At 43.7% G+C, this 12,028-nt stretch overlaps 1 protein-coding gene across 1 annotated transcript in view; it reads right to left on the minus strand.

The window, feature by feature from the left end:
- Positions 1-494: 494 nt before the first annotated feature.
- APBB1IP (amyloid beta precursor protein binding family B member 1 interacting protein) overlaps positions 495-12,028 on the minus strand; it is a 62,386-nt gene continuing 50,852 nt past the window's right edge. The window contains exons 11-14 of the mRNA XM_082755057.1: positions 9,583-9,681; positions 8,436-8,553; positions 4,596-4,693; positions 495-2,346 (exon numbers count right to left, since the gene is read on the minus strand). Coding sequence (XP_082611183.1) covers positions 1,807-2,346; positions 4,596-4,693; positions 8,436-8,553; positions 9,583-9,681 — 855 coding nt within the window. The 3' untranslated portion in view covers positions 495-1,806. The remainder of the gene's footprint in view (positions 2,347-4,595; positions 4,694-8,435; positions 8,554-9,582; positions 9,682-12,028) is intronic.

Consider the following 12,028-nt stretch of genomic DNA (forward strand, 5'->3'; position numbering starts at 1 on the left):
CCAGCCTCTCTGGGGAGCGCACTCACCCCCCGTAAGCGAGGTGTGACGCGGGTGTGGAGCACGTGGCCTCCTTTACTTTGCTCCTGTCTGCACTCCACAGGTCCCTGCAGACACCACCCTAGCTCCCTGCTGGCTGTGCACGGACATATTCAGCTCTTAGCATCACCACACGATCTTGTAAAACCTTGTAATTAAAATGCTTTTATATTTTTTCAATTTCAAAACCAGGTGGATTATTAAAGGCCTTTGCCTTTTGCAGTAGCATTTATGGGTCTGCCTCAAGCAGCCACTTTTAGCAGCAATCACCCTGCTTTGTGCCGAGTTTCAAGTCAAGTTGCTTGAGTGGCAGGCAGAAATACGTGTTGTTCATAATGCCATTACTGTTCTCACTTTTTTTTTTTTTTTTAAAGTAGTCAAGTTCAGATCCCATCACTGCTTCAAAATAAAGGTGCTTCCTGTTGCTGCCAGGCTGTTCATGCAGGTACACAGGCATTGGCAAAGCAGCCTGACACCAAAAATGAGACTACAGATGACCTCAAATGTTCCCAGGCCACGGCGCTGCCATCAGCCTGGCGTTCCCTTGCCTCCCACCACCACTTCGGCACTGGCCCTTGGGACCCTGTTTTGACAAACTGCAGCGCTTTCTCTTCCTGCTCTGTCAGCTGCTTTTATTTATTTGCTCAGACCACATACTTCGCTTTTTATGCTTTTTGTATTGGAAAATGCAGAAATGTATTATTTATGGAAACTTAGAAGATGATGTGCGTGCGAGAAAAGACTGGAAGAAATAAATATGGAATCCAGGAGGTATTGGCAAAGGCAAAAACTGTTGAAGTGGTACCAACTCCCAGTAAAATGCCTGCTCATCAACCGTGACACTTGGTGCAGTTACGAAATAGAAGCTATTTTTATTAGAGAACTAATAATGAATGCTGCCTAAATGAACAATGGAGAATTAAAATGGAGAACAAATGAAAAAAAGAGGTAGGAGGAGACATATTTATATCAGGTATGAGATAATTATGAAGTCTTTATGAAGGCAGACTATTTCTAGGTACAATTTGAAGACAAATGTTAACCAACAGAAAAAGACCCTGCTTACCAAGGGAAGGATACAATATTTTCACATAAGAGTTTTTCTTTGTCTAAAATTAACCAAATAAATGAAATTTAAAGACAGCAATGGTGAGTGCTGACGAGTTGCACGTGCAACAGTGGTGTGTTAACACCTGGGGTGATACCCTCTGGAACCAGCCCTGGTCTTACACCGCATCTCAGAATAGTCTAGCTGAGGGTTTTCTTCTTAGGACAAGACTACTTTTTTGGGAAAAAAAAAAAGGGGGGGGGGATTTTTTGATTGAAAAAAAAATAGCATGGGCTTTTCTGATAAAGAACCCTTGGGGGAGTTCTGTTAAAAGGCATTTTCCCACTTCTCAAAATTGACATGGCACTGCTGCTGTATTGTTTCCTTAGCTATAATTCTACTAAGAGGCAGCCACAGCTGTGTTTGACCTACTGGCCAGCCCGGAGAGTCCTGCTCCACCATCCCGGGCTGTCTGGATGGAGTGAAGCAAGACTCTGCAGCCAAATTCCTCCCTCGGCCTGCAGCTGCAGTGGTCGTTCAAGGGAGTGCAGGGCGAGGAAGGAGCAGACTGTAGGGACAACGAAGGGGACGGAGGGCACCCCGCCTCGCTTCTGGGGCCCCCCAGCAGGAACTCTGTGAATTCCTCCCGGGGAGGCCCGACCCAGCACAACCTCCTGTGACACAACAGCAGCTATGGCTTGAAGTCCACCGGCACCCAGAGTTCAGGAGCTGCTGCCCCTTTTCTTCTCGAGCGCTTTCATGAGGTCAGACATGAAATCTGCTTGCCTGCCTCCACCCCCAACTGGGGGTGGCCCAGCTGATCTGGGCTCTCCATCCTGTACGGCGTTTTCATGCCTTTTTGAGGGAAGTGGCACGGGTTTCTTCATCGGAGGCGGTGGCTTGCTGGAGACAGGTGGAGGTGGGGGGGGTAGGGGCAGGTCTTCATCGCCGCTGCTGGAAGAAGGTGGCGGAGGAGGCACGAAATCGGGAGGGGGTTCACAGACATCAGACGGCGGCGGTGGTGGTGGCGGCGGCAAACCAGCCATCAGGGAAGGTGGCGGTGCTGGAAAGGTTTCGGGGTCTGCTAGGAAGATGCCGCTGTCTCGTTTGACTTTGGAGGGTAGAATGGGCGAGGCGCTAATAGCTGACGACCGCCTCTCAGGCGGAGGAGGAGGCTGCAGTGAGTTCCTCTTGTTCACGTATTTCTGTGGCCTCAACACCGGCTGTGCCTGGCCAGGTGCGCTGAGGTTATTTGGCTTAACCTTTAATAAGCAGAAGAAATAAAAGCACGAGACAGTCAGTGCACACGTAAACTAATGCACTGCCTAACAACGGTGAAAAGACGGCAGCGTGCAGCACACAGACTGGGAAAGGAGGGCGAGTACGTTTTGCCTGAAGTGTGCAAGCAGCATTTTGTTTTCTTTCTGGAGCTGCCCACAGAGCTTTGACAGTGGAAATCTCCTTGATGAGAGTATCACAGTGCTTTCTGAGTGCTGTCCTCAGAAAACAAGTGCTTTTAAACTTTTAAAGAATTGCAGTTAGTAAGACATATAAAGATACTTCCTTGATGTCCTATCCCACTGTTCGTTTCCTAAGAACAAGAAGACCTTAAAAAAAAAAATCCGTGGTGTTTTTACATCCAAAATGTGCTGAACAAGATTTGAGGACATAAAAAGCAGATATAGTTTTGGCTCTCGTTGCCATAATTTCCCATTCTAGCTGTGACTGTTGGGTCTCTGGGTAAAGCTAAAATAACGAAGTCACCTATCTCTGCCAAACTCATCGCACACAACACCAGCGAATGGAGAAGGTGAAGATATCTGGGGTTTTGAAACTTCTGTGTCTGGAGTCACTGTGCCCATCACTCTGATGTGCATAGCAGAGGAAAGATATTCTGGTGATGAACAGGCGAGGGCCACTGACAAGACGGGAGAAGGGTGTTTTCTGCCTGCTGGGCAAAGCACACGCACACTCCTCCTTCATTTCTGAAAGAACAGCATGACTAACAAGCCCCTGAGGCCACTAAGTTCTAGCCATGCTTGCAAGGTCAGTAGACGTTCAAACGTTCTGAAAACTTTTTAAAGAAAAAAATAATCAAAGGATCCATCGTACAAGTTAGGAAAAATGTAGGATAGCAGTTCAGTGCAGTTATGTTTATCCTGGCAAAATTTCAGGTGGGTTTTCTTTTATGTTGCATTTGCTTGTTGACACTGAAGATAAATAAAGCCTATCTGGCAATATCTGAGCATAATTTTCTCTTCCTTTTTTTTTTTTTTTTTTTTTTTTAAGGTGGCAGCTGGTAGCTGTTGACAGTTACTGTACAAACACGCTATCTATCCTTGTAAACCTGTGTAGAAATCTGTTCTCCTGAAAACATAAGCTTTTGAACAGATTAATTTCTAGTTATGTTGAATTATCAGTTTAAATCCAGCAAGCCTAGTGCTCTAGCCATAGCCCAGTGTACCCTGGAAGACTTCAAATTGATTCTTTGGTCCCAGGTATGTAGAAGCTCTGAGATGAGCAAGGCAACGTGCTTGCTTCTGTTAGAGAACAGAGCTCTGCAACCTTGCAGTCAGCAGCACTAGATTTGCCATTAAGCAAGCATAACCTGCTCGCCTTCTCTTGCTCTCTCCTTGCCTAAAAGCAGCAAGTAAATAAGACATTCAGGAGGAGGGGACCATCGGCGGAGTTCTGAGAACATGATCTATTACAGAGGAAGCCAGGTTCAGAGCAGAGAAACGGATCTTAAAGGAGAAACCCAAAGATAGAAACAGGAACTGTATGACACACAGTGCAAGTGAAAGAAAAATCCTAGGAATTTAGTTTCGCTAGTCGTGTGCTCTTAATGGAAGATGGAGGGACACGACTGATGAGTTGAAAACAAATGTTATTTTTTCTGTAGGACATGTGTATGTTTTTGAAGTCCTCACACCATATCTGACTGGTATTTTTACAGCCAGAGATGGAGCAGGTATGCCAAATTTGGAGCTTAACAAAGGACTGCATTTAGCGTTTAACAAAAACACAATGTTTGCCCTTACTTCTTCACACTTCCTTCCTTTTCTAACATACACATCTTCAGCTGTGCTAGCGTTTCCTACTCAAACCACTGTGTAACCATGGTTTTACTGGGGCACTACCTGATTTCTGTTAGAGACAAAATGGCACCAAGAATCTGGCAGCACAGACTCTTTGGCACCAGCCCAGAAGGTGTGTTCCTATTTCTGCTACGTGAACTCACAGCTACTTGTTCTGAAGAATGGAAGTGGTTTATGGCTGTGCCTTCCCATCCTGTCTGTGGCTCCAAGGCTTTTGTGTAGCAGCCACAGTTTGCAGAGGGTAAAGCATGAGGAGGAGCAGCAAGGAGTCAGCTGCTTTGTCCAAAAGCCAAATCCTTGTCACAACAGCACATGGGCACTTTGAGAGGGGAAGACAGTGGGTAAAGAGAACCAAACTTAGAAAAGTGATTCACAGGTGACATTTAGCTAGTGCACTGCTGGTATCTGCTGACCTGTGCCTCTGATGTATCCACTTGCTTCTGAGTCTCTGCAACTTCTGCACGGGATGGAGGAACAATTTGGGGAATCTGTCCATTTGCCTGAACAGCACCTGTGACAAATACCAAGGAGAGAGGGAAAAGAGGGTTACATTTTTGTGGTATTTACCAGATCAGGGAATACCAAACTAAGAAAGAGGCAATTAAAAAACCTTCACAACTTGCACCACTCACTACAGGTTTTATAAGTACTTCAGAAAAATCCACGAGGATGCCTGCTTTCTACTTTGGGCTTGTTTTGTGACTTTCTATATTCAGTTCATTACCTGAGGAAAACAATCACAATACCTTGCATTAAAACTAATACCTGTCCACATAACTCCATGACTGTAGCTGACAAACCTACGGGAAAAGCAAATGATAGAATTATGAAGACATGGGGCAGAACTTATCGGTGTGTGTATAAAGGCGGTGACAAATGAAGATCTTTTTCTTCTGACTGCTGGAAATGGTGATCACAGAAAGGGACGGTGAAGCCTGACACAGGAATAGAGAAGGGGAGCCGCCTTTGGAAGTGGAGCTATGCAGAAATCAAACTGGCATAGTTAAGATCACTCTCTGGCCTTGAATTGTTTAAATACCTGTCTTTCTTAACAGCATTTTAAAATTTGTGGTGTAATGTAATATTAACTACACCCAGGTTTTATTGCACATTTTCCCCTTTAATGTAGCTTAGAGACTAAAAGCGCAATAGTTTCATACCAGTAAGAGTCACAAGAGCTGAAGGTTTGAAGTACTACAGATGCGCTGAGCCATTTTTTTTTTCCATAAGTTAGTTACTACCTCTGAACCTTTTCCCTCGTCTGGAATCATGGAAGCTCACTGAATTCTCAGATTAGCAAAACTCTGCTAGCTGGCTCAGCTAAAGCTCTGCAAAACTTTTGCTCACCATTCGTGTGTTTGTAAGGGATATACACAAAGAGCCCAGTACTGTCAAATGGCATAAATGAATGTCAAACCAAAGGAAAAAATTGTGGTTTTAATTAGGAAAGAAATCCCCAGCCCCTGTGTAGTCTGATGAGGATTAAATTGACTCTCCAGTTTAGTCTAGGATTTTTGGAAGCTGTACATGTCAAAGTAGTAGATAGCGTTTGGTGCCCAGATACAGACATTTGTAAACCTCAGTGACTGCTTTAACTCTGTTATAATTTACAGTTCTGAGATGCTGTAAAGTTCCACTTGTGCTTTTTGGATATAAATGAACCCTTAGCTGCCTGCAGTATAAATCTAAGCACAAAGATGGTTTTAATCTTAACACATACTTTTCTGATTAGCAAAGAGATTCTATGACTATGATAAGAAATAAAATAAAATCTTTTCATTGCCATGCCTGCAAATCACACAACTGATGAAGAAGTAAGACAAACTCTGCAGTGTATTGAATTTAGTAGGGTTATTTAGGCTTCAAGGGCTGACCAAAAATGGTCTGAAGTCCTTGTGTTTTATGTCTTTGCCTACAAGCAATCCAGCATATTTAATCCTAAAAGCCATTTAGATCATTCAGACTACGGCCTGTGTTTGTTGAAGGACTGACATGGAAGTTTAATAATGAGATTAAACCAGTCTTGTGGCTGTAAGTGCTCAGCAGAGAGTGATGTAAATCCCTGGGTTCTGTGGCCAGGCTGTCACTCAGGGCAAGTTACCATCTATCTGCAGCTCATCTGCTGTCCGTAGCAGAGCAGGAGCTTGGGTCCCACAATGCTCAAGGACATTGTTGCCCTCAGTGACACTGAAACTTAATAACATAGTGAAAGAGGGCAGAGAGAGATCCACTCTAGATATTGCTGTGTACTTGGCAAATAAAATATACCAGAAAGTTGGGACACAGATAAATGGTAACCTCTTTCTTCTTCTGTTAATGGATTTCATAAGCTATGAAAGACTTGAAAGCAAGTTGTTGTATCAGCTCCTGCCACATGCCTGTACATATGGCACACAGTCAGCCACTTAAAGGACCCCCAGTCAACCGAACATGTAAGTTCATGCATTCTTATGTCAAGACTTATTTTTAATATAAATGTTACAGTATTCTTTGCAAGTCACTTTCTCCAAAATTTTAAGTTGAAATAACACTTAAGAAGAAAAAAAAAAGTAGTCCAAATACAATGCAAAATATAGAAAACCAAGAGCCTAGTAGAGGTACAGAGTGTCTGTAAAAAGCAGCATCCTTCTTCTGAACATTGTGGTATTGTGCTGGCACACAGCACATGTTGCTGTTTGAGTGTCCAAAGACACAGATAGAGATGCAGACAACTTAACATGCCCGAGAGGCACCTTGCACTTGGGACACGTCAGAACCACAGACTGCACAGTTTGGGGTAAATGTGAACACACAAATGCCGGCCGCAGCAGTGACCAGGGAGTACAGGCTGTATGAACCACGAGAACAGAAGCTCCACCTGCCTTCCTGAGCATTTCTTCTGACTGCCACTGAAGTTGGTAGAGTACAGCCCTCTTCTAAGCTCATACAGCACCGCAATTTTCAGCAGCAGGATTTAGCTTGTACTGAAATCAGCCTACACAAATGGCTGATTTGTTCCATTTCTAAAATGTGAGCCAACAACTGCTCACAGTCAGTCAGTTAAGGTTATAACACTATAGTTGGGCCCCAGGTTTTATTAAAGGCAGTACTGACAACTGCAAGGCAGCAAGAATTAAAATCACCTGCCTCAGTTAGAATGCTAATGATCCTTCAGAGATATTTCAACAGAGACAACATACATGGCTAAAATCTTTCCAGGCTGCTTAACCATTTAATGGGACCCATTAGTTAAGATTAGCAGCATATTTTATGACTACAAACAATTTCCCTGGATTCTAGTCAGGATCTCAAATTTAGTACCTGTCCTTCATTAGTCCTCGAACCTGCCCCTACCCAGTACAGACTGCAGCACCAGCACGAAGCCCCGCTGGCCACCTCTCTGTTGCCATCAGGACACAAAATGTTCCATGACCCTGGCCCATCCACCCTCATTAAAGTAGCCCTGTGCATGACCAGCAGCTTGTTACTACTTCTCCCCACCCTAAACAAGCATTTATTATCATGATTTCACTCCAAAGCTTAGTAGAAAGACCATCCTCTTATATGTGCCGAGAAAAGGCAAACTAAAGCCCTGGAAAGATATTTGCAAGACTTTGAGTTGTAGCAGTATACATCACAAGTCAGAAATGCATTTATTTTTTTCTTTGTTCATTCTTGTCACATATGTACAATAATAAGATGGATAACAGCAATCTGATGAAGCTATTGTAAAAGTAAAGTTAGAGAAGAACCCAGCTCTTTCTAACCTCTGTCTCCTTTTCCTGACACCCACACTGCTACCCTGCAAATGAGCGAAAGGCTAGGAAAGAGAAGGGCTTACCCTATAACTCTCGCTTTCTGAAATTACTGTTCTCTGAATAGCCACTCATCCCTTCTACCCACTGGAAGAATAGCTCTGATGCTGCCAGTTTAGAGATGGACAAATAGGAAAGTTCAAGACATGGACCATCAGACTGTAAAATGCAGCAGGAGGTTAATGGATTTGTATTTAGATGTCAACAGAAAAATACCTTCTTAAAGTGTGCAGATTTAAACTGACCTTTGGAGGGCTGCCTGTATTCTTCAATCTTAACTTTAAAGCAAAGCCTTGGCAGATAGCTGGTTAGAGGTCAGAGCCACTCTGGTCTGTTTAGAACAAGGCATTACCTTGCTGAATGTGTGGGACATTTTTCTGAACAAAGACTACGTGCAATGCTGGTGATGACAGAAGAGGGGAACAATTGTGATTTCAACTGTTCTGAAAGCTTTAGTACCTGTTGGTAAGGATCCCTTGGGGGCAGCCGGTTCCGCATTCCCTTGATTTGTCCACCGAGATGACAAGCCAGCTTTCTTCACTGCACATTTGTAATTATCATATAATGTCTTGCCATACTGCAAAACAATTAAAACAATACAAAAAAACATGGTGTTAATCTTGAAATAGGCCAGCCATTCATTTTCCTCTTAGCTAGCTTTTTTAACTCCACCACCATCTGCCTCATTTGGCTAAAAAGTAGCTTTCTACAAGCGGCTTCCCTGTTTCTGTACAGGACCAGGTGGAAAGCATCTCCATAATAGCATAATAACACATGAATCCCCATCCCCATGACCAAATACTGTCCTACCGATATCATTCTCCTGTTTTTTGTTCATTTCAGTATCAATAAACATCTTGAAACTTGGCTTTAAAGCCAACCACATTCAATAGATTATCTTTTTCTAGTGCTTTCCAAGTATTACATTTTCATTTTTATGATGTGAATTTTTTTTTTAAATTACTGGAGACTTGGGGTGCTGGATCCTGGGCTCTACAGCAAACAGCTCTAGCAGTGTAAGACAAAAAAAAAAAAAGTCTATTTCCACCCCACACCTTTGTTAGATGTCACCCTGCAGCAAAACTGGCAGAGAAGAATATATACCTAAGAGCAGCAGGTCTGTGTATTCAGGTATAGCCAACCAGTACACTGGGCTATGTACAAACCCACCTTCCTTAATGTGCTGTGCCAAACAAAACAGGCTGTGAATCCAGATCTTTTTGAAGAGGGTGGGGCAGACAATTTGGGTAGAACTGTTTGAAAAAGGACACACCTGGACTGAACAGAGCTTGCACAACTTTAGCCACAGCCTCTTATTATTACACCAGGTAACTGCAGAGTGAGTTTTATGAGTAGGAGTTTTATAGCTACAGAATTTCCCCTCGTGTGTTAATGAGAAAAACACACTGATCACTGGGGTACCGGAACATCCAGCAAACCCATGTTGCTCGTGCCCTTCTGCTCTTTCTTCCTATGGTAAGATTAGCATGAATATACGTGTCTGTTCTTGTCACAGTACCTCCAGTTGAGGTGATGACAGTCAGTAACCTGAGGTAGACAGGACTGCACAGAAAACATAGTTAAATAAATTTACTTTTAATCTTACCTTGGCAATTCTTATTCCCGTTACCCACTGATGCAGGGTTGCTTGATCATCACAGCATAAGTACTTGATATATTGGGACTCCTTTTGAATCTGGGGATGCTGTAAGATATTAATTCATGGTATGAGACAAACATAGACATCACATCACAATACAAGAGTGCAAAGATACTGCACAAGTGACCTCGGTGAGAACACTGCCTATGGGCATCCTGTTAACATGAAGATGACTTGAAAAAAAAAGCAGCAAAAAACAAATATAAGAAAATATGAAAAAGATTATGATTATAAACTACATGTGTTACCACTGGCAGCATTTGATTGAAGTAATTTTAATGCATTGTAATAGGAATTCAAAGGCTACAGAAATCTAATAGTGATCTGGAGTTCAGTGAAGTCTAGAAGTGTCATGGTTCAAGGTCTAACACTCGGTGTATAAGCACTGGAAGGGCGTATGTTTTTCATTGTGGTTTGTCATATGTAAGGCATCCAGACTGAAAGCTGAACACAATTAGTTTCAAAGAGCATGTTAAATTTGGATAAGCATAACCTCTCAGCTGAAACAGATTTTTCCTTCAAATTCACTGCCTTTCTTTGAGCCTGGTCACAGCTTTCTTCATACACATTTTGATTCTGCTTTACTCTTGCTGTTGTTTGACCACAGTTTTGTAAAACTGCCATGTTCTCTAGGTAGAGGATCATTCAAAATGCAACACCATCGGAAGTAACCTTTCTCATTTGTTTGTACCAGAAACCTTCACAATTTTTAAGCCTTTTTTTTCTTCATTTTGAAACAATTCAAAAACAACTCTTCCCCTTACTGCTCAACATAGTAGAGATTGCAGTGACGAGTCCACCAAATGCCATGCTACTTCCTTGCCTGCCTGGGACTGAACACCCTCTCCAGGACTCGGAAGGAATTTCCTTCCCCTGCTACAGCAGGGAGGCTACAGGTCTTCAACAGCTTGGATGGAACATTATACTGCCACCTCCTGATATGTAAGGAAAAGAATGAAACCAAAGGAAAAGGCTTCTTTCTCCCTCATTCACGTGTTCATTTCTATTACTATTGTCATGCATTACAGGTGCACAGTCAGCGAAATCTCACAAACACACGAAAGTGCAGCCAAACACGCCCTGTGGATTCACTACAGCCAACCTCTCCTTTTTGGCCTGGGCAGTAGAAAATCCAAAGCTGAGCTAGCAGCAAGGACTCTGGGTCAATACATGCATCATTAAGCTCATGGAGCAGAGCACTGCAGGCCTTGGGGGGCTCCATGGGACCCCACACAGCCCCGAGAGCTGCCAGCAGCTGCTGTCCCAGGCTGGTGAGCCACCGAGGTGGTGCTGATGCAGCAGGCGGGTGGCTCCTCGCAGACGTCTGCTGGTGGCTGGGGCAGCCCCGCTGCTGATACCAAACCCTGGCCATGGCCGGGTGAGCCAGGGGTTCACAAGCAGAGTTGAAGACAGAGGTCTCACCCCGCAGCCACGTGTCCCTGCTCCTGCCTCAGCGCTGCAGACACTAGGCGTGTGCTGACCCAACCATGTGTGAGGCCCCAGGGTGACCCAAAAAAAGGAACTGATTTTGGTTAAATATAACACTTTTTATCTTGATGCAGCTTTTAATTTTTTTTTATTATTTTTTTCCCCCAGCAGTACACAGCATGGCCTCACATACCATGTGAGGATGAGGGGCACCCACGGTGCCCAGGGAAGAGCAGGCTCCACTACTGCACTGTGTGGCCAGGACAGGCTGACAGACCCTCCTTACTTCCTTCCCTCATTTCTCTATTATACGATCAGTTGCAGTGAAACCATCAGAGAACTCAGCCCTAACGCTATCACTAAAAGGGAACTGTAAGCAGGCACTTCTCTGTCTGGCACAGTCCATCCCATGCACCTGGGTTACACTAGCACCAACAGAGCCCGGAGGAACAGGAGATGCAAACGACACTGCAACCCTGGGTAAATTCAATTCTTCCATCACTTTTTAATAAGTATTTAGCAATTTTGTTCCTTTATGTAAGGTCCCACTGTACCCAGCAGAGGGCACCCAAAGCTTTCAGAAATAAAAAAGCATTTTTTTTTTTTCCTTCTCCTGTTTTCATGACGGCTCAGGCCAATGGGTCTATGTACCTCCCATCATTTTCAAGCACCATATGTAACCAGCAGGTTTTCATTAAAAGAAAAAAATAGACATCTATATTTTAACAATCTTCTCCCCGGGGCACCCTGCCAAAATCCCAGTTTCACAAGAATATCCCTACTGCCAGATCAAAGGTCCCCGAGCCCAGTATCCTGACTTTGACAGTGGCCATAAATGGATGAGGGAATAGCATGAACAAGACAAGCATATCTGATACTTCCTTCTCCAGACTCTCCCTCTCTGCGACTATTTTCAGATCAGGGGATTTTCTCAGCAGGAGGTGGTTTCTCCATATTTAGATCC

This window comes from Aythya marila, assembly GCF_965140915.1.
Source record: "Aythya marila genome assembly, chromosome: 2".
Lineage (NCBI taxonomy): Eukaryota > Metazoa > Chordata > Aves > Anseriformes > Anatidae > Aythya > Aythya marila.